The sequence below is a fragment of the Crocodylus siamensis genome, chromosome 4 (assembly GCF_052110815.1).
Source record: "Crocodylus siamensis isolate JL-2025a chromosome 4, ASM5211081v1, whole genome shotgun sequence".
Classification (NCBI taxonomy): domain Eukaryota; kingdom Metazoa; phylum Chordata; order Crocodylia; family Crocodylidae; genus Crocodylus; species Crocodylus siamensis.
In genome coordinates, this window is record NC_143398.1 from 95,017,837 (window position 1) to 95,040,766 (window position 22,930).

The following is a 22,930-nucleotide window of genomic DNA, read 5'->3' on the forward strand; positions in this document are numbered from 1 at the left end:
CCATTGGTTCATGTACTATTCTCCACAGCAAGAGAGAAAAGCTGTTTTCCTTTTCTTTATGGTAGCCCTTCAGGTATTTGCAGAGTGCTATCATGTCCCCTGTTAAATGTCTTTTCTGCAAGCTGAGCATACTTATTTCCTTCAATGGCTCATCTCCAAGCCCTTCATCATTTTTGCTGTCTGCTGCTGGACACTCTCTAACTTCAGCACATCTTTTGTAAAATGTCCTACTAATTCAGTCCCATACTGCATTCACTTTTTGTAGTTGTTACACTACAGACTCGTATTGAGTCTGCGATTCACTAAGACTCCTAAACCTTTCTCCATAGTCCTGCCATGCAGCCAGTTGTCGCCCCTCCCCCCCCACTTTTTTTTTTTTAAGCATTTTCTTCCTCAAGATGTAGTACCCTGGATTTGAACTTCACCCTGTTAGCTCCAGCCCAGCTCTGCAATCTGTCAAGCTCCTCCTTAATTGCACTCTTGTCCTCTAGTATGCTCACAATCCTTCCCAGTTTTTCATCTGCAAATGTGCTCAAGAAGCTATTTCAGCACCCAGATAATTAATAAACCTGTTGAACAACACTGGACCTAGGATAGACCCCTGTGGGACACCATTTGAAATCTCCTGCCATTCTAACATAGACCCATATATAATTACCATTAACTTGAGGCTACTGAGCCAGCTGTCTATCCTTATGGTAGTTTTAGTCATGTGGGACTTTGACAAAAGCCTAGCTGAAGTCCAAATACACACATCCACCACCTCCCCTTCATCCTTCCAACTAGTTATTTTGTCAAAGAAGATCAAGCTTGTTTTACACTATTTGTTCAGAGTAGTCATATTGGCTACTTGTGCTCAGTCTTCCCTTTTCCAGATGCTTGCAAATAAACTTCCTCCAGTGACTTTCTAGGTATTAAGGTGCAGGTAATCAGTGTGTAGTTCTCTGGGTCTTACTTCTTGCCTTAAGAGGCATGATCTTGGCCCTTTTCCAGACCTCTGGAACCTTGCCTCATCTCCCACAACTTTGCAAATATTCTTGCCAAGAATTTTTATATATCCTCTTTTACTTCCTTCACTACCCTGGGATGAAATCTATCAGGCCCTGCTGACGAATTAATTCAGACTTAAGAGCACAGCAACTTTTTATTTTGTTTTCATCCCTCAGCTTGTCCCCTTCCTTACTCAAGTAATCCTTACTGGCTGTCTGGCTGCAGCTTTTTTTTTTTTTCTGTGAAGGCTGAGACACAGCAGCTGTTGATTAGCTCTTCTTTTTTTGCATCTTTTGTTAAGATCCCCCCGCCCCCCCCCGACTACTTAACAGTGGACCCACAACTTTGTTGGTCTTTCTTTTCTGGCTAACATTTATAAAACCTCTTTGTGCCATCTTTGACTTCCCTCACCAAGTGAAGCTCATTTTACACCTTTGCTTTCCTAATTTTGTCCCTGCAAACTCTTGCTATTTCTTGGTATGCTTTCTTGGTGACCTGCCCATCTTTCCATTGCCTGCATGCTTTCTTTTTGAATCTGAGGCATCCTAGAAGCTCCTTGTGGTCTCTTGCCATTCTTGTGTTTCCATCATGCCAGAAGAGCTTCTTATTTGGCCTTTGGAAACTTCCTGCCCTCGTAGGCCCCTTATCCTTCAGTCTGTCCTCCCAGGATGCTTTCAGTCAGTTGAAATCCACCATTTTGAAATCCAAGGTCTTAGTTCTGCTGACGTCATGCTTACACAGCCCCAGAATCATGAATTCTATCATATTGTGATCATTTCCTCCCAACCTTTCCTCATCACCTTCATATCCTCCCCTAGTTCTTCCCTAGTTTGTATCCTCAACATCCTGGAACAGAAAGTTGTCCTCTACGCAAGTTTGGAACTTACTCAACCATTTATGTTTGGGTGTATTACTCTTTTAGCAGATGTCCAGAAAACTGAAGTCTCCCATCAGAATCATCTCGTAACTTTTGCATAGTTGTCATCTCCTTGAAGAGCGCCTCATCTATCTTTTCTTCCCAACTTGGTGATCTCTAGTAAATCCCCACCAGTATATCTGTGCTGTATTTTTCATTGTTTATCTTTACCCACATACAATCTGAACCGCTACCGTCTTCCTTCCGAACCAGGGAATAAAGAGTACGCAGTTTTGGCATAAGGCAATGCCACCACATTTTCTCTCAACCCTGTCCTTCCAAAACAAAGTGTAGCCCTCTGTTGATGTGCCAGTCATCAGACTTGGTGGGGCAGCTCTTATATCAATCAGATCATAGTTCTTCACATAAGAACATAAAAACAAAGAATATAAGAACATAAGAACTGCCATTTACGGGGTGAGATCATAAGTTCATAAGTTCAACCTGTCCCATTTCCTGCATTTCACTCTGTGACAGAGTGAAAGCTGAAAGTGAGTGAATATGGTATGACCAGGGTTTTTTTCCGCCCACTATTTCTCTCTCACTTGCAGCCTCCAGCATTTAAGGTCTAGGAAGTTCTGATTCATAAGCTGCATCCTTCACTCCCATACTCAATAGCTATCAGGCAGAGTTCCATGCCACTAACCAACAGCAAAGAACTGGGGGCACGTAGCTGCACATGGTCATGTTTATGTGGCCACGTGCTCCTCACTCCATGCCACTGCCCAGCGGTGCAGAACTCCAGCCAGCCAGCAATGCTGGGGTGTGCAGCAATGCAGAGCCGAGGGTCTGCACCAGTAGCCCACCAGACTACTGCTGGGCTGAATATAAAAAAGTTCCAGAGGCCAGATCTAGCCTGTGGGCCAAATATTTGACAGACTTATTTTTTATTTTGACCTACACACTTGCCATTTGCATCACTTGTTGCTGTCCTGTGGCTCTGGCCCTTTTTACCGAGTTGGGCTGCTTATTCTGGCTCTTTTCCCCCTGAATAGTTTCCTCTGTTTAGAAGGCTTTGTTCACCACCCCCTGTGAAACCTAGTTTAAAACCATCCTTACTAGGTTGGCTAGATGGCACTTGAAGATGCTCTCTCTCATTATGGTCAAATGGATACCACCTCTTGACAGTGGTCCTCCCTCCAGGACATCTGCCCATTGTGAAAGAATCCAATGCCTTCACATCAATACCACCACCTCAGTTATAAGTTTACTTCTATGATATGATAGTTCCTGCCTGGGCCCTTACCTTCCACTAGGAAGATTGCTGAGAACACCACTTGTGCTCCAAGCCCCTTAACCCTCTTGCCAAGACCTTTGTAAGCTCCTCTGATCTGGTCAATGTCATTCCTGGTACTATCACTGGTGCCTACATGGATAAGCAGGAAAGTGTAGTTGTCTGAGGGATGGGTGTGCTCTAGCAATCTTTCTGTAACATCCTCAATACAAGCTTCAGGCAGACAGAACACCTCCCAGGACTCCGAATCCTGATGACAAATTGGTGCTTCTGTTCCCCATAGAAAGGAGCTGCCAGCCCCACCCCCCAACCACCTTTCTCTTCCTTCTCAGTGCAATAGTCATAGAGCCCCATCCTCACAGGCCTGCACTTTCTGCTTTTTAGACTGCTAGTCCTCTGGGCCTTGCCTGCGGATGTCCTCACCTCCTCCGCCTCTTCCCCAGCTGTTCCACTGCAGGGTGTCTGAATGCAGTTGCTGACTTCAGTCTGTTCCTCTTGAATTCTGGGGCCTCTCCTTCTTCTAGTAGTCTTTGCCATTAGCGATTGATCTGAAATACTAAATCAGCGAGTTGGCATTTTGTAATTTTTCTATGGAAACAAGTTCAATAGGTTTGGCAGCTTTAACAAAAGGTGTTACTTAGTCCTTTTGCTGGCCACTACAATAATAAGGGAATTTGTAATAAATATAAATTCAAGTATTCCACTCTCCCAAATCAAATATAGTACTTTGGTCATCATAAACAGGATTGTACAAAAGTACAGTTGGAAGGGACTTCAGAAGGTTATCTTGTCCAACCCACTGCTTAAGATAGGATGGCAACTGCAACTGCACCACCTCTGCTGGAAGCGTGTTCCAGATTTTGGTTACTGTATGGAAGTTTTTCCATAGGCCTAGCCTAAACTTTTCCCTGACTAGCTTGTGCCCACTGGTCCTCGTCCTCCTAGGGGGTGCTTCTCTGATCATCCCTAACTACACTATTCCAGCCAAGTGTCTGTCCAACCTGCTCCAAAGAGCCTGACACCTTATCACAGAAGGAAATCAGGTTGGTCAGGCATGACTTGCTGTTGGTGAATCCATGCTGGCTGTTCCTGATCACTTTGTTCTCCTCCAGATGCTTCACAACAGATTCTTTGAGGACCTGCTCCATGATCTTTCCAGGTACAGGTCAGATTGATGGCTCTAAAATTTCCCAGATCCTCCCTCTTCCCTTTCTGAAAGATAGGTACTCTATTTGTCCTTTTTCAATCACCCAGGACCTCACCCAAGCTACATGCGTTCCCAAAGAGGATAACTAATGGCTCCAAAATTAACTCCAATTCCTTTAGTATCCCAGTATGCACCCCTTCTATTTACTTTAAACAAAATATTTTGTTTAAAAGCAGCAATGGCTGGAGTGGGTCACAACTGAAATATTCTTAAGCCCAGCACAGCCATTTTCACAAGAAAGGCAATTTAATCAGGCACACAACCCATGCCGGTCGCCAACATCAGCTTGCAGGGACATGTAGCTTTCCTTCACATAGAGAGCTACACCCCCGCCCCTTTTGTCAACACGATCCCTCCTGTACAGGGTATAGCCCTCTATACCCGTGGTCCAGTCATGGGTGGAGTCCCACCAGGTCTCCATTATCCCAATGACATCATATTTCTTTGCACTGAGCAGGAGGACGAGCTCATCCTGCTTCTTGCCCAGGCTCCTGGCATTAGTGTACAGGCAGGCAAGTGTGCCCTTGGGGGCTCTTGCCTTGCCCACAGATTGTGCCAGGGCTGGGGCAGGGGTGGGCTCCTTTAAGTGCTCCTTTTAGTGCCTTGGTCCGCTGGCTTTGCAAGGGCTATTCTATCCTGGGGAAGATCTTAGAAAAGTTTATTAAGGAGGCCATCCTTGAGGGACTGGCCCAGGCTAACATTCTAAGGGACAGCCAGCACGGGTTTGTTGTGGGTAGGTCTTGTTTGACCAATCTCATTTCCTTCTATGACCAGGTGACCTATCACCTGGACAAGGGAGAAGAGATTGATGTCATGTATCTTGACTTCAAAACAGCTTTTGATCTGGTAGCCCATGATCACCTCTTGGCCAAACTGCCCAGTTGTGGCCTTGGCTCCACCACGATCCGCTGGCTGGGAAATTGGCTTCGTGGTCGGACCCAGAGGGTTGTGATTGATGGCAGTCACTCATCGTGGTGCCCTGTGACCAGTGGGGTCCCTCAAGGCTCTGTCCTGGGACCCATACTGTTCAACATCTTCATTAACGATGTGGACATTGGAGTCAGGAGTGGACTGGCCAAGTTCGTCGATGACACCAAACTTTGGGGCAAAGCATCCATGCCAGAAGATAGGCGGGTGATCCAGGCTGACCTGGACAAGCTCAGCAAATGGGCAGACGAGAACCTCATGATGTTTAACACCGAAAAATGCAAGGTTCTCCACCTTGGGAGGAAAAACCTGCAGCACCCTTATAGGCTCAGCCGTGCTACGTTGGTTAGCACTACAGAAGAAAAAGACTTGGGGGTCAACATTGACCACAAGATGAACATGAACCTGCAATGCGATGCTGCGGCTAGTAAAGCGACCAAAATGCTGGCGTGCATCCATAGATGCTTCTCGAGCAACTCCCGGGACGTCATTCTCTCCTTGTACTCGGCCTTAGTGAGGCCGCAGCTGGAGTACTGCGTCCAGTTTTGGGCTCCACAATTCAAAAAGGATGTGGAGAAGCTTGAGAGAGTCCAGAGGAGAGCCACGCGCATGATCAGAGGTCAGGAAAACAGATCTTACGATGACAGGCTGAGAGCCATGGGACTCTTTAGCCTGGAAAAGCACAGGCTCAGGGGTGATCTGATGGCCACCTACAAGTTTATCAGGGGTGACCACCAGGATCTGAGGGAACATCTGTTCACCAGAGCGCCCCATGGGATGACGAGGTCGAACGGTCACAAACTCCTGCAAGACCGTTTCAGGCTGGACATAAGGAAGAATTTCTTTACTGTCCGAGCCCCCAAGGTCTGGAACAGTCTGCCAGCAGAGGTGGTTCAAGCACCTACATTGAACACCTTCAAGAGTAAATTGGATGCTTATCTTGCTGGGATCCTATGACCCCAGCTGACTTCCTGCCCTTTGGGCAGGGGGCTGGACTCGATGATCTCCTGAGGTCCCTTCCAGCCCTAATGTCTATGAAATCTATGAAGAACAGTTAGTGATTTCTGAGGGGTTCCCACACTAACAACAACAAAATCAGAATCTGTTATCTTAACATTCCCTGCAACTTTTTTAAATCTTCAGGAAGAAACAAACTTGGTTTGGTTAAAAAAATGACAACACCTTAACTGGAAAAAATACCTTCTTATTCAGGCTGGTCCTCAATCTCACACTGATACCTTTGTGGAAGAGTCGAAGTTAGATGTCACTTAAATAGAACAAATCTCTGCCTCAGTGTTCCATGCTTCTAATGCTATGTGCATGTTTCCCATAATGAGCCTGAGAGCCTGACACCTTACCACAGAAGGAAGTCAGGTTGGTCAGGCATGAGTTGCTGTTGGTGAATCCATACTGGCTGTTCCAGAGAGAACCAGGTATGGCTACTGCCAATTATACATCAATGGGGAAGACTCTCACGGAGTAACCAAGGTATGTGGGGTTGCTTAACCATAAATACAGAATACTGATATACCCTATCTGCTCGGGATAAGAGTCCAGGGGGACACGGGAGGAACCTGATATAGCTTTCACTTTACTAGAAAACTACACCTCTGGACCAAAGGAAAAAGCTGTTGGATAACAGGTGTAGACCAGGGCTATACAATTTCAGCAAGCCATCACTCTAAGATCTAACCCAGCCCCTTGGGATACTCTTCCCAATGTTTGTACTGTGCCAGCAGCACACGGCCCTCTGTTCCATGGGCTGGGCTAGGCCCTCTCCCGTCACATAGCATTAGGAAAGGTAGCTACTGGGCCCCAGCTGCTGTATGCTAGCTGGTCATGTGCTAGTCCCTCGCAGGCTGCATGTTGCCCATGAGCCACCAGTTAAGCCACCCTGATATAGACCAAGGTCTATGCTGACTTGTAGGCTAGGGACAGAAGTTACACATAAACCGGTTTCAAAATGGTTGAAACCGGTTTAAGATAAACCTGGCTGAACGTAGTATCAGACTTAACTGATTTGGGTCAAACTGGTTTATAAAATTTCTGTCCCAGACCCCTTCCTGGTTCAAGATAAATTATAGTCCCATGGGTGACTGATGCCTCCCTAGGCTGGGGGGGCACCAGCAGGGCACAACTGGGGCAGGGGGAAGATAGCTGGAAGCAGAAAGAGGAAGTGATGAGCAATCCTGCAGAATCCTGCTACTCTAATTCTGGACTGCAAATCCCAGAGATGTCAGGGACAGCAGGAAGAGGAAGTGAACACACAACCAGAGAGCCATGTTCTAGCATCCCCCTTTCTGGCCTGAGCCACTGCAGGTATGTGGCTAAACTTCCTGAATCAAAGGTAAATGTCTGTTCACTTCTGCTTCAATTTAATCTGTGCAGCTTAGAATAACTTGCAAAGACTGAATCGATTCAGCCTCGGGCTTTTTGTCCATCTGTACTTAGCTGTAGAAAGTACTAATGATGGCATAAGTTCATGTCTCTGATTTACAACACACTTCACTACTGCTTTTCATTACACAATCCTTTGTCTGCTAGTACTATGAATCAAGCCAGTAGTGGAAACTATTGGTAAGAGGTGGCCCTATCTTTACTGACCAAAATCTGTAAAATTTTGCAGATTGTGTGCTCAGCTGTGAAGGCATATGATTACTCTCTGCTGCCTCTCAGTAGCAGACAACATTATAGGTCCTTTAGATTTAGTCGCCGAAGAGGTCAGTATTACACTTTTCAGAAATATTAATTGTACTTGTACCAGGACACAGCATCTCACTAGACTTAGAATGGAATAGAGATTTCAGTTTCCTTTTAGAGGTAAATTTTGACAACGATTCACTCTTCTCCTTAACAAAGAATTTAGGTTTTCCTCCTTTTGTGGAAACACCCCTATGGTGAACAAATGACAGAAGAAACCCTATATTCAATTGAAATTAAACTTGGATAGACTCATCTAACTTCGAACCAACTGTACAAGGGGATCTTGTATGGCCAGGATCTGATCCAGCCCTCCCTGATCATTCTAGTAATGTTACTCCCAAATACCATGAACAACAAATGATTTAAATCAGGGGTCAGCAATCTAGGGTCCATAGTCCATGGAATTGCTGGATCCAATCCAGACATGGAGCTGTAGCTGCTCTCCCCATGCCACTGCAGGGACTAGTGTTGGCTGCAGCCAGGTCCTGGTACCCTCCCACCCGCCCCTGATCCAGGGTGGGTCATCCCAGTTCACAGCCAGAAAAAGGTTGCCTACTCCCAGTTCAGAGGTACATAAAATGTTCCCTAACAGTATAAACAAGTAATGTGGTCACCATTTACCCAAGAAGTGTTTACAGACCATTTAGATTTTAAGAACTGCATATTTAGGCATAAACTCCCTGCAAAGCAGAGGGGAGGAGATAAAGGTCTTATTCTCCCTAAATTCTACACTCACATATCATCACTAAAATTATTAACACACACAATTCTCCTCTTTGCTGACTTAGTAAACGGTTTTTAAATTCCCCCGGCATGACTGGCCAGATTAATCAAAAGAAAGACCATCTTAAAATTTTATATATTTTCTCTAGCAAATAGTCAGTCTCAGATACTGAGCACGACAGCATTTCTCATTGCGATTGCTCCAGGTCTCATCCTCCTAAACCACTGTGTGTGTGTGTGTGTGGGGGGGGGGGGGGGGGGGGGGGGGGGGGGGGGGGGGGGGGGGGGGGGAAGGGGGGGGTTACAAACAAAACAGGTGGTGAAACTTTGTTTAGACCGACAACACTTTCTCCAAAATCTTAATCATTTGATGATGAATTATCATGCAGTTTAATAATTAGAAAAGTAGTATATGTTGACAAGTCAGTCCTATATCTGTTTCAACTCTGGGAGATGACGTGAGCAGTGACTTAGCCATTTAATAAATAAATAAATAAATAAAAAGGACTTAAGCATAAATCTAACTTAACTTCATACAAGGAGGTGTATACAATTCATGACAAACAATTCCAGAGAAAGATAACAATCAGTAAAAGGAAAGACAGGTTTACTAGCTGGACTCTACCCAGAAAGCAGTGTCAGGCTGGTTAAGTCTTTGGGGGGGGGGGGGAAAGAGGCCCCACACAGCAGAGAGAGGTCCTGGCGGTGAGGGAGGCACTGCTCAGCCAGGGCAGGACGGGATGCAAGACGGAGCCAGTGGTTAATTCAGGGGGTGTGGGGAGGATGGCTCCCACTGCTGTGTGTACTCCTGGGGGAGATTAGAGGGCATGTGCCCCCTCAGATCTGTGCACAGGGTGAAGGTGAGCTGCTTGTTGCAGGCTCTGGTTCATGTCTGCTCCAGCTCTTCCCAGTGGCTACACTCAGGCCAGGTGGGACAGGGCAGGCTGTGGTGGTGCTGGGAGCAGAGGCTATAGGAGAACTACAGTAAAATTAGGGGTCAATGTGGCCATCCCACATAGTCCCTTCTCCTAGCACCACAGCCTGGCTGAAGCAAAGCTGCCAGGAAGAGGCTACAGCAGCCCCGGCCACAAGGATGCGGCAGGCAGCCCACCCTTGCCCCATGTACAGATGGAGTGGGGGCACATGCCCCCCATGACTCCCCTGGGGGAAAGTGCAGCAGCAGCCACCCCCCCACCCTAGGATGAGCTGCCAGCTCCATCTTGCACCCCATATTGACTGGGCAGTGCCTGCCCCAGCCCCACTCCTTCCCTCACCACAGGGGAGTTAATATGCCCCCCCAGTGCCCCTCCAGCCAGATGCTGCTCTCCATGCTGCCAGGCTATGTATCAGCAATCGGATCGGTACTGGCATGGCTGGTGAAAAACTGGCCATCAGTATCGGTCCAAAAAATACTGTTTTAAAAATACTAATGAGGAAACAAAAATCACAAGATAGTCCTATAACTCCCAGCAGTGCAGTAAATGATCTCCCTCTCCTACTCTCAGTAGAAGTACCATTATATAATCACAAATGCTGCACTGGCACTTTCTTTACAAGTTCTAGAAGACACCATATTTAAAACTTGAAAAGAAAAAAAAGGGTTGAACCCACATTTTTTTTTTTTTTTTTTTTTACACACACTGCCCAATTACCTCTATCTAGCAGAAAATGAAGAAGTGTCCCGCTTCCCTTATCAAATTTCAGATTTTGCTTTAAGTGCTAATTGCTCAATACTTACAAGCATAAATGTTAGACCTTTATTGGAAAAGACAATTTAAAGTTTTGCTGTTTAACAATTAACGCAACCAGAAAAAGTATTGTCAGCACTAGCAACAAACCTCTAACAATACTAATATTTAAAATGGGAAGATTAAACTTTCTTCTGTAATGTTTTGTGTCACAAGAGCCATTGAGAGAAGTGGAGAAGTGTTGTCTGCACATTATTCCTGAACTGTTGGATTAAAAACAGTCTAAAGATGAAACACAAACAAACAATCCAGTACTTGTTTCGGGAAGGGGGGTAGTTTTTTTTTAAGCAAACCAATGTTTTTAGTTGGAAAAAAGGGTCAAACAATATTTAATGGCATAAACACATTACCTTAACAAACAGCAGTAAATCTATAACCCAGAAGTAGTTATACAACTGACGGTTTCCTGTAATGTTCTTATTTTAAGGGTACAGGAGGATCCCAACTGGCTGAAAGTGACAGATTTAACATTAATATTCTCTGGGCAGTTAAATGAAAGAATGGCAAGCTTCTTTATCAAACATCTTAAGCATAAGACACTGAAGGCAGACAAGATTGAGTCGTCATGTTAAATAAGGGATACATCCACCCTAGAGAATAAAATATTAAATCTAAAACACTATAGTAATTTGGAAACTAACTTTGCATTAGCTCTTTCCTCACTTTATGACATTAAATACTGGAAAGCCACTAGAAACATTAGTTTGTCATGACTTGTTGACATCTTCCCTATTTTGGTTAACGTGACATCGAGAAAATTACTTTGATAGTGTCAATTAAAAGGAAACAAACAAACCAATGAGAAAGAATCCAGGAGATACTAAAGCCCAGCAGCAACTCTGCTACAAAAGCAAATGGAGCTCATCCAAAGCAATTCAGCTTGGTACAAAACGATTAGCCAAGTAGAAAAGAATGCTCTTTGCTGAAGAGATTTAGCACTGAAGAAAATGCAATGATCCAGAGGAACAAACCTAGAAAAAGGCCCAAGTAAAGTTCTAGTGAAAACGTTTTTGGGTAACTGAGTGCCATGTAGGAGCTCATGGATGATGTGAGCTGTGCAGCACCAGTTACTGCAACACTCCAAGAGGAAAATTATATACATCATGAGAGCAAAGAAATTTTAATAAGAAATCGCACAGAAGGAAATCAAATTCAATGAGATAATAAATGTGATACAGCAAAAAGAGAAAAGATTAAACCATCTTAGCAATATTTCAGCTTATTCAGGGCTTCTTCCTGCTGCCATTAAAGTGCACTTGAGTTTTGCTGTCCATTTCAATGAAAGCCAAAGTAGGCACATATGCCTCAAGGTCAGTTTTCATGGAGTTGTTACATCATTAGAAGTCAAGCAAGATTGATATACACAGATTACCAGCTATGGGTTGCTCATAATCTGAAATGCATGCATTTGGTTTTGATTTTGAAGTGACCTGCTAAAAAAAGTTTATGGTGAATTGATGCATGTGTCTAATGACATCTTATAAAATTAAAAATACTAGTTAGCTCTGACAGCTCCAAACAGCACACAGATCTGATATGAGAAAATGGTTAGGACGCTGAGCCAGCCCAGAAAGAATCAAGAATAGATCAGCACATTTTTCCTGTGATATCTATCTATGCAGGTATAAAGTTTAAAACCTCACTTCATGTTAGTACCACAGGGCAGACTTACCATTTTTTCTTCCTTATATGCTGCTTCAGCATTACAGCAGAACTGTTGCTGTCCGAGTCACGGGTTTCTGGAGCCTCCTGAGTCAGGGGGGCATGTGCCTCCCCTGACACCAGTCAGCGACTTGGGGGGGCGGGGGGTGCCCTGGCAGCCGATCCTGCTGGCTGTCGGGGCGCTGATCTCACTCACAGTAAAAGCGGTCACACTGCTTCCAGAGCTCTGCGGCCACTTCTGGAAGCAGTGCAACTGCTTTTGCTGGCGGCCCTGCCCCCCGCCAGCTCTCATGGGGGGGGGGGGGCACTGGTGCTCCCGCCTGTGCCCCTGCCCACTGGCTACACAGGTAGCACGGCCTGACAGGGGGTGTGCTGCTGCTCTCAGAGGATGCATGTGCACCCCCATGCACCCCTGGTCTGAGTGACAGCCGAGAATGAAGCATCTAGGATGCTGAAAGTGAAAAAACAACACTCTTGCCCTATAGTAAAATGTGGTTCTAAGTGTCAGTATGAATCCCAGTGTAGGAGCACCTGAACTACATGTTCACAAGATTAGAGTATTCTGAACAACAGTCTCTTGGTACCACAACTGCACTTTGCCCTTTATGTTTGTGCATAAGGAGGCGCTGCCCTGGCCCCAGGCTGCAGCTGCAGTCCACCCTGCCCACACCCTGGAGGCACCCCCTCCCGTGCCCTTCCTGGGTGTGCACAGTGGCAGAAGCTACCCCTCCCCCACGTGCTCCTCAGACGAGCTGCAGCTCCGTCCTGCACCCTGCCCCAGCTGGGCAGCGCTTGCCCCAGCCCCACTCCCTCCCTCACCACAGGGGCCTTGATTTGCACCCCCTTGGGCATTTATTGGCCAAATTAATTGGCCACATCAGGCTGATTTCCAATATAAACAAAAATTAAGTGTAATGGATGCCAATACAATATCAGACCGATGCATTGGTGCTCCTCTAGGAATTAGATTTTATGAGATCAGAGACATTTTATACTCTTATATTGAATACTAAATAAATCTGTTTCAGATTTTATTCTCTTCATAACGTCACTGTAGATATTACATAGGTGACTGATAAATTAGCTAGTCCCTATCCTTCAAAAGTCTTGACAACAAAACCATAGGTGTTACAGGGGTCAACTAATATGAACTGGCAGAGCTGCAGATGAAGCCCAAGACTACAGCAGTGGAGAGTTCTATAGGTCATAATTAAAACGCATTGCTAGACTGTATAAGGAAGTTAAGCACCAAGACTGTAAAATCCGGACATTAGACAACATTTTACTGTTTCTCCCCTATGAAAAAAAAGTCTTTTAAAAAACAGACCTGTTCCATGATCAGGATCTTGAATAATTATTACTCAGAATTCACCCTTTTAGCATGAAATTGTGACCTAAGCTTTTATTTTTAAAAAAGGTTTTTTTTATTTATTTTCTTGAAAAACAATACTCTTAAGGTGTCAATACTTAACTATTAATCTACCATCTGTCATAGTGGAAACAGTAAATTAACATACTGACCCCACAATACCAAGCTGCCTTCCTCACCATCTTGGCTGCCAAAAGTATCAACTGTTTCCTACTCCCTGTAACTCCCACTTGACAACTTCCACTGAGTCTCAAGATTTTTTCAGTACAAAAATTTGACACTGAAAACTAAAGATGAATCATGCGCAGCAGGAAATTATTTTAGCATAAAATAACCTAGGCCTACTCTGAGCACATTACTTTTCATATTTAATTTAAACAATTTTATTTTTTGAGTTTGTTTGTTTTTTTAAAAATAACACAGATTTCCAGAGGGGTGGGGCATCTGTTTTGGTTTGGGGTTTTGTTTTTTGTTTTTTTTACCATAGTGCTGCAATATCCAGTCACTTGTTACGAAATTTAGGTCAAATATACCTCAAGAGTGCATGTGAGGATACCAAAGATGCTCCTCTCTGGTGATGTTATGCAGAAGGAGGCAAATTAAGACAAACGAACAGTGTAAGTTGCTCTACAAGCTCTTCTACCCACACTGTTAAATAGCTTTATTCTTTAAACCATTTCAGTAAAGAAAGCATGAAAAAATATAGCTAGGAATAAATTAATCTCTCAAACAGATGTTAAAAAGTGGGCCTCAACTCTGATCTCATGCATGACACTAAGTCACAAGCATCTTCCATTAAATAACAGAATAGACACAGACACTGTCCCAGCCCCAAGCAAGATCAGAACGTCTCATGTACTGCAGCACTACAGTCTCATTCTGTACAAATGTTGGCAATGTAGCTTCAAAGAAAGGAGCTGATACATGGAAGACTGACAGCCCTTACTAAAAGCAAGTCTACAGGAAATATTGTGCCAGAAAACAGACTGCTCTGGAGATTAGGGACCATTATAGGCTCAGAAAAAATGACTTTTAAGTCAGGAAGACGGTAGGTGAAATGCTATGTTCTGAGCATGGTGAGGGTAAAGAAGGGGGAAACAGAGGGATTCTTGAGGCTCAAACATGGATATCAAGAATCCGAAACAAGGAAGGAAAATAGACACAAGTCACGGTTCAGAACAAGCTGCAGTAATAGTTGCATATTAGCTTTTATTTACAACTGAATGTTTTGGGGGCTAGGGAGAGAATGAGAGGAGCAGCAAGTCTAGAACAAATACAGACCAACCTGCTAGATAATTTAATACATCTTCCAGGTTTGGTAGCAACTTCTTCCAAAATCATAATACTTCTCCAGAAACAAGTCTAATAAAGATGAAAACATTTATACAGATGGGGCCATACAATCCAGCTTCTTTCCAGAATTGGTTTATTTTTTCTTGAAAACTGATATTTATGTATGATAGAATGATAAATTCTGTCTTCATCATACATAATAAAGCCATATTTATAGTTAAGCTAGAATATAAAAGGGGCAACAGAAAAGGATACATAATTAAAATATTAGTAAATACCAAAGAAAGTGATTTAACTTAATACAAGATAACTGGGAGGATAAACTGAAATAACGATAAAAATTTAGTTTAAATATAAATATAGGCAAATGCTTTTGACTGTAACATCAATAAAAGTCCCAGTGTAAGAGATGAAACACTAATACCTCCAAAGAGAGTTCAGTGGCTAAACAGCACTAGAAAATATATTTTAATGAACAATATTATGTGCAACGGGAAGAGGAACTAGATACAGTAATGTCTTTTCTATTTTTGATATATGCTAATAATACATAGTGCTCTGAACAAATAAATCAAACACCAAATGCACACTTCAGATCTCCTAGTTTCTCTAAATGGCCACCAACTATTTCAGGTAGTGATGTGTTCATGGTCAGCTATTCAGCCTAGCTACAAATTAAAGCTTTTTCTTTAAAACCCAGCCTGATTTAATTTTTAGGGCTTTTAAGATGTATGATGGGTGGCAGGGGCATAGGGGGTATAGTATAGTCAAACCCAGCAGCCTCATAATTAAACATGTCTACCACAAGTAAGCTTTTCTTAACTAAAAGAACCACTTCAAACTAAGTATTTAATTTTAAAAGAACCAATTTCTCTTCTCTCTCATACATGGACAAAAGGTAAAAAGCTATCTATATTTTGTTTGCTTTGATGAAAAATAAGCAGACTATGTTCAGCAAGCTAGAATATTTCTAAAATTAGTACTTGATCTCACCATCCTGTTTCCCTTCACATCTCCCCAGTGAACTTTTTAAAGTAGCAAAATCCCTTGGAGTAAAGTACCAGGGTCAATTACATGCACCACTGTTCTGGCGACAGTTTGTAACATACTATATTTTAATTGGCTAAACTCTGAATCATAGCATTCCCTTTATGCAAATCCATTTAGAAGTGGCCTTTGTCTCAAGCATATTCCAACAAACACCACAGTTTCACCACAGCAGCTTCACCACAGGAGCTCTCTTTATGCTAACTAACCATCACTTAAAATAGGTTTACAGTTCAGATTATTTTTATCTTAACAGAAAAAAAAATGTAAAAAAAAAAAGTTATGACTAACTCACAATAGATGAAGTCTGCCTGCCTGTTCAAGTCAGATTTATTTTTTACTCTAACAGGCTATCTTACCAGGGGGAATCTAACCACAGAGTGCAGCTAAGCACCAGAGGCCTACACCCTTCAAGGTCTGTTGCACTGGCACACTGGGGGTCCCAGAAGATGGACAGCTGCTCCAGTACACTAGTGCTGGGATGGCATGCCAGGTCTGACCCTGCACACTGACTCTGGTACAGCACGCTGCATCCAGGGCTGCGTGAACTCATCACACAGGGAAACCCCAATTGCCATCCCATGAGATTGGGGGGGATGTCTCCCCACAGGTCTGGATATTTCTGCTGGGGGGTGGGGAGGAGTACAGAAGGGAGGAAGTGGTGTCAGTGTTAAGCAGTGTGGCTCCCAGAGTCGTGACAATTAATGCTTCCACTGCTCCAGTCCCCCAGCCCTTTTCCTTATATATAATGCACTCCCCAATTTTCCACTTTTCCACAGCTGGTTTTTGGGGGACAGGTGTGGGTTATATGTAAGAAAATACAGTATTTCAAAGAGGTGGGTAATGCTAGCATGGGACAGCTCTGTGGAAGTAATACAAAGACTAGTAATTCTCAACCAGGGTGCCATCAGATCCTTTTAAAGATGTTACAGGGTACACCACAGAATTAAAAAGTGTTAAGTGTGCAAACATCTATAGATGATTCACAAGATAATTCCAGGGATAGTGTCAAAAACACTCCAACTTCTTGTGGCCTGATTTTTTTGCCACAGAAAAACTGTTCTCTCTCTCTCTCTTTTTTTTTTTTTGGCCAGGTGGTGGGGTAGGCTATGAAAAAGAGTGAAAGCTAAGAGCTGGCATTTTCTGAGGGGTACCTTGAATCTAAAAAGGTTGACACAAATCACTGACAGACAAATGCATGAGACAGCAAGTAGGGAAATCTGTAACATCCAGAATACTTTCAGGTAGATTAGTAACAGAATGGAAGACCCAAACACCTAAATCTTTTAATCAGGTTGAGGCAGGCAAGAAAACCCCCACAAATTCTTAGGGCCTTCCAGTTCTAATATGGACAAAAGATCACTGAAAATCTTAGTAGATTTTGGAAGAGCTTCTCCCACCTGCCTGAAGTTTCATAGCATATAGACCTTTATTCTCTGAAGCATCTTTCATAAACCTGTTTCTGCAAGGAACTGTACTTTTCAAGGGTCTCCACTGTACAAATGCATGCAGATATATATCTTTTTGTTTACATAAAACATTTGCGTTCATTATTTAAACACAATCAATGCTCCCAAGTCAACATTCACATCATCTATTTCTTGCCACATCCAAATGAGCAACTTTTGGCTGCAGCACCTCACTGACCTTGGGACTGCTTTCCTCCAGTATTTCTCCCTCATCGGTTTGCATGAGAACAGAATCTGTGCAAAACTCTGCAGAAACACGAAATACTGCCTAAAAGTAGAGAAGGGGAAAAAATCCGTTAAATACAAAAGGAAATGTTTTCCATCTTTAGTATTTTCACTGCAATCTCATTTAACACTATATACTGAAAACCTTAGCCTTTAATCATGCATTCTGTATTCAAGTCAGACCTCAATCAGTGATTTGCATTCAAGACAAAGCAGACAGACTTTTGTCTCTACTTTAAAAGAGAAGCAGCACTCATAACTATACATTTTTAAATTTAAAATGTGTAAAATGGTTGGGAAATTATGTCATTATTTTATTTACTCATTTATAAGCCCCTCCCCCCACAACTGTGCTCACCAAGGAAAATTACAAACTAAAGCAAAACAAGTGTCCTTCTAAAAAGTAGCCTTAGTTCAAATATCAAATACCAGCTCATAGGTACAGCTGGAGAAATATTAGTGATGTCATATATCTGTAATAATAATGCACTTGACTGGTCCTACAGTATCTGCAAATTCTTACCTTAGGGAAGTTATCCCTAAAATCACTTGAAAAATCTGAAAGATAAGGATCTAGATGGCAGAGGGAACTGATACAATGTCATTCATCTTTGGGCAGCCATTTCAAATCCATGCTAAGTCAATGACATGAACTGTACTTCAGAATATTGAGTTGGACAGCCTCAGGGCTGTTCCCCATGGAGAAGCATCCCAAAACCAACTTCTGTAATGGGCAGAACTTCACCTGACTGTTAAAGAGACTCTGCAGTGAGAGCAGGAGAACTGTGTGGGCATAGAGAAGGAGCTATCCTCCAACCCCTACAAGCATTCTCTCTTGGTCCGGTTTGAGGTCCACTGATGAGGCAGTGCTGGGAAACTTGCATAGCCAGTAGCTGTTCTGTATGCAGTCTGTAAATATCAGATACCACTGGTAATAAATTCAAATGGAAAATCAGAAATACATTTTAAAAATGAAAGGCCTAGGGCTGAAGTGTCACATTTTACCTATTGAGTATCACTGCACAGAAAAGAAAATTGATATATATTATGTATTACCAAACAAACGCAGTTGTTCCTTGTACCAAAAATCTTTGTATATCATTCCTCCATTTTATCCCCACCCCCTTTTACTGACCCCAGTACAGAACTCTGGAGGTATAAATATGCTTTATACACACAAGATCAGTATTTTTGTTGCACACTAGGGCCAAGCATGTATCCTCCATGAGAATAAAGGTCAGAGTTGGTGATGAACCTAAGTTTCAATACCATCTTGTTACTGCAATAATGTCATGTTGGGAGATTCATCTAGATTTGTAGATACAGTAAAGTGTCAAGCGGGCTTGAAGGCAAATCTCTCTCCCCCTCAGTAAAGCAAAAGCCACAAGAAGGACTATCTTGAGTGGAACAGTGTACTGAATATTCCAACAGAAATTTGGGGTGGGGCCCCATATGCTTCAGAAGAATCCTACTGAGGTCTCAAATCCATTCTCTGACCAGAAGCTAAAATGCAAGTCTTTGAGAAGCTGCCATGCTGTCGGATGAGAGAAGACCAAACAAGACAGCACAAGCTAAAGGAAAATCAAAAGCCAAAACTTGCTGTAAAGTGGATTTTCACAAAGCTTTAGGAAAAGCCATAATTAGGTGCAGCAAATAATCAAAAATATTCTGTACTATATCATAAGCAAGGGCAAGGTGGCTGTACATATCAAGAACCTCTTGCATTCTGATAAATTACTTTTTCTGGTAAGATGTCTTTCTTCTCCATTATTGGGAACTCATGGGGCGCTGAAAGGAGTCTCTGTCCATGGTACTCAACCAACCAGCATCCAGGCTGAGAAGTACAGTGACTTCTCATCTGAATGGAGTTGCTGACCATGATTTTGCAGCATCAGGTGAAAACAGCCCTGGAGCTGGATAAATAGTTGAGCAGACAACTAACCCTAGTCTGTCAGCAAAAAAAAAGTGCTGCAACCCATCAGGAAACTGCAAGATTGATTCTAGATTGTCTTCACTTGAGTTTGATTCTCATCTTGTGAATCAGGGAACTGGTAGGACAGCTCTTCTAATGCCAAAATTCTGGCACAATAACCTATTTGCCACTGAGGATGATAATGGGTTTTTTCCCCACACTGGGGAGTATGAAATTCAACAACAGACCTCTACAGCAACTACTTGAGATAGCCATAACTTTCTTGCTAGACTCACAGGAAGTTTTATATTGATGAAACTATATCCAAGGTTTGCTACCTTCTAGTCTAAGAGGAAAAAGACCCATCACATCCTTGTTTATTTAGTGCAATGTGGATGGATTGCTCATAAGGAACTGCATTGTGGAATCCTGTAATTCTGGGAGAAAGCCCTTGCAAACAAATTAAATGACTCTGAATTCCAAGACATTCATCCTCTGGGAACTAGATTATTTCCACTGGTAATGGATGGTTCACATGGAATCCCCACAACCTGTCCTGGACACAGGCATGATCACTGTTACAATGAAAAGAAAAAAAAACAGTGCCTCCCTAAATACACATTCTTGGGGGTGTCTATCAACCATTTCAGCTGCAAAATTAACACAAGATGATGCTACAACATTTTTGTTCATCTGGTGCCTTACTGGAGAAGAGGCCAACTTCACCAGAGTTGTAGGATCTCCTGCAAGATTTCATCTGCAACATCACATAGGTACCTTCCATAACAGAAGGTCTAGAAAGCTGCAGCATGTCCATATTCTCATGGTCTCATTTTACTTTATTCCATTTAAAAACTACTGTAGTGACCAAAATCTGTCCTCAAGGGAAGAAGTGCTTGCTAACCTGAAGGTAAGGGTTGCTCCTGTGAACTCTATTGCTTGGGATAGGGCAAAACTATTCTAATAGTTCATGAAGACCCCTACAGGAATAAATATAGCAAGAAGTAGGAAAATGGACATCTTCTGTAATTTTTTTCCTGAATGTTTAATCTGTCCTTTACTCCCAAGAGAGTTCTGTACCTCTGTTGGGGCAGATATTTACAACCTGTGGCAGGAAGCTGGGGGTACAGATCCAGAGACTGTAACATGGCCTTCAAGGCCCTCTAAACAGTGTTTTTTTCAAGTACACCTCCATAAGGAGTTCCATCTCCTAGAACACCAAATTGCTAGTATACTGGTCCACTTTGGGTATACTGAATGCTTGTTGATACGTAGCTTGTTTCAAGGTTGCAGCCATAGCCACTGTTCACCTAATTCTCTTAGCAGATCCTTCAATTCCTCTCTATTTTTATGTAGTACCTTGAATAGGAAGGGGAGATGTAAAGCTCCCTCACATGGGAGAAAGCAACTTTATAACCAAGGCTTGGTTGTTTGCTATTAGGAGATTCATTGATCTCATGGGTCAATGCTGTCAGAACAAAAGTTAATGTGGTCAGCACCTTTTTGGATGCTTTCTTTTCACTACTGAGCTCCAGAGTACTGTGACTGCTAAAAGGCCATTATAAGACCAATTCCATTTGTATTTACCATCTCTTCTAGGTCCACATTGACCCTTATAGACTTTTAACAGGTCAATTGAAACAAGTTTCTCTACATGTACGGGTCCTTAAGGAAGAAAAGCAGTAAAGTGTTCCACATGCGATTTTACCCACACAGAAAAGGTACCTATTGTGTCCATCAGTCAAGAGAATGACGCTGTCACAAGATGGACTGGTTTTGAATGCAGGTGGCTTAGAGTCCACCATGGGGAAAGTAGTTAATGCAAACCATCTCACTCCACTTTACAGGGCAAAAACAACTGGCAGATTAATTTTGATTTTTAAGATGCCTACAGCAAACAAAATGAAGATAAAGGAAAATAGTATTCTTAGCATATAATCTCAAAGGTTTTAAAAATTTGAGGAGTAGCACACTGAGCATTTCCTGAATTCTACCTCACTACTACAAGTTGCAAGAAGGAATGGCGAGAAGGAAGATCATGATCACTCCACCCTTTATAACAGCACCTGGGAACACAAGGCAGCACAGGATACACAAGAACTATTTAAAAGACTCCAACCTTGTGCATGAGGCACATATTCATCTATGCCTAGATCTATAAACTCATGCTGAAATCTGCAGCCTGAAGCGCAAAATAGGACCCTAGACCAGTTGTGCAGACCCACAAGGTGAATGAGTGGCATACGGCCTGATCCAGTACAGGGTCAGCTTGCCCACTGATCTGACCTCACGCACCAGATCCAGTGCTCAGAACCACATCATCTAGACCACAAAGCTACTCTTAGGCCAGGAAATTTGGCAAACAAACAGCAATTAATGCTGCCACTGCTCTCCCATCACCAAACTTCAACCCATGGGGAAGCCCACAGGCCAAATTACATGGATCTGCATGCCAGAAGTTTAGGGCAGTGGCACCCAAATTTAGCCATGTTCAGTTATCTAGTTAAAAAAAAACACAACTGTCCAAATCATGTTATAACAGTTAATTTATACAGTTAGTCAGGGTCTGAGCTCCCCATCTCTCCTCTGGTTTCCATTTGCTGCCCCTACCCCTAGGGGCAATGTGGCACAACCAAGAAAATTCATGGCTTGAGGGGGCCCCTGCATAGTGGAGTGCTGGCAGAATGGCAGGAGTCTACCTTACATGGGCAAAAACAGTGTTAAGGGAACAACATAAACAAAGGACCAAGGTGTTATAAAACTCTGCTCTAACATCTCATGAATTGCCAAGAGAATTTCAATATTCTTTAATACAAGTAAAAAGGAGAGAATTGCTCTCATATTAAATATGAACTTGAAGGATATTGTGAAAGATGCTGGAAAATAAAGGAAGTGTGGTATATACATGCAGTATCAGCTGGGATTAAGTATTCATTGTTTCTAGACATTTTAATCTTGTGGAAATTGAGCTGGTTATCAAAAAAAGGTCACAACGCATATTGTCTTTAATCAGATAGGCATTAAACCCATTAAGCGATTACAAATCTCTTACACCCAAAACCACAGGAAATAAACTGAAATAGCATTGCTTTGCCAGTCAATTAAAGGTTAGCACCAGTTCATTCACCTCTCCATCCTTCAAGTACTATGCATTTGTTGAGCTTTGGATGATTTTTACCTTTGACAGTTTCCCAGGGCTGCTAGAGCCCCCAAGGATCCGTCCTGGCTACATTCAGTGCAAAATCAAACCCTGAAAAAAATAAACAAAATTGATATATAAAAATCAGCTGTGGTTATCATCACTACTACATCAAAATGAATACAAAATGAAAGGCAACTCTCTCTGAAGCCATACAACAATCCCTCCATTTGCAAAGCAGTTTTTAAAAGTTTTAGCAATTTAACAAGTAAAAACCATAGTGTAGACCAGAACGGTCCAACTCGGAGCTCTTGGGCTTCATGCAGCCTGAAAGGGGTTAAATTTGCAGTCTTCAGGCTCCTTGCA

General features: G+C 42.8%; 1 protein-coding gene across 7 annotated transcripts in view; it reads right to left on the reverse strand.

Annotated features, from left to right (window-relative positions):
- Positions 1–22,930, reverse strand: part of TNRC6B (trinucleotide repeat containing adaptor 6B) — a 198,236-nt gene that overhangs the window by 146,844 nt on the left and 28,462 nt on the right. For 3 of the 7 annotated variants that reach the window (XM_090042977.1, XM_090042982.1, XM_090042976.1), the window contains exons 2-4: positions 22,604–22,675; positions 17,467–17,556; positions 3,564–3,696 (exon numbers count right to left, since the gene is read on the reverse strand). In XM_090042977.1, coding sequence (XP_089899103.1) covers positions 3,564–3,696; positions 17,467–17,501 — 168 coding nt within the window. In that variant the 5' untranslated portion in view covers positions 17,502–17,556; positions 22,604–22,675. The remainder of the gene's footprint in view (positions 1–3,563; positions 3,697–17,466; positions 17,557–22,603; positions 22,676–22,930) is intronic. The other 4 variants (XM_090042983.1, XM_090042978.1, XM_090042979.1 and 1 more) reach the window with 2 other exon arrangements.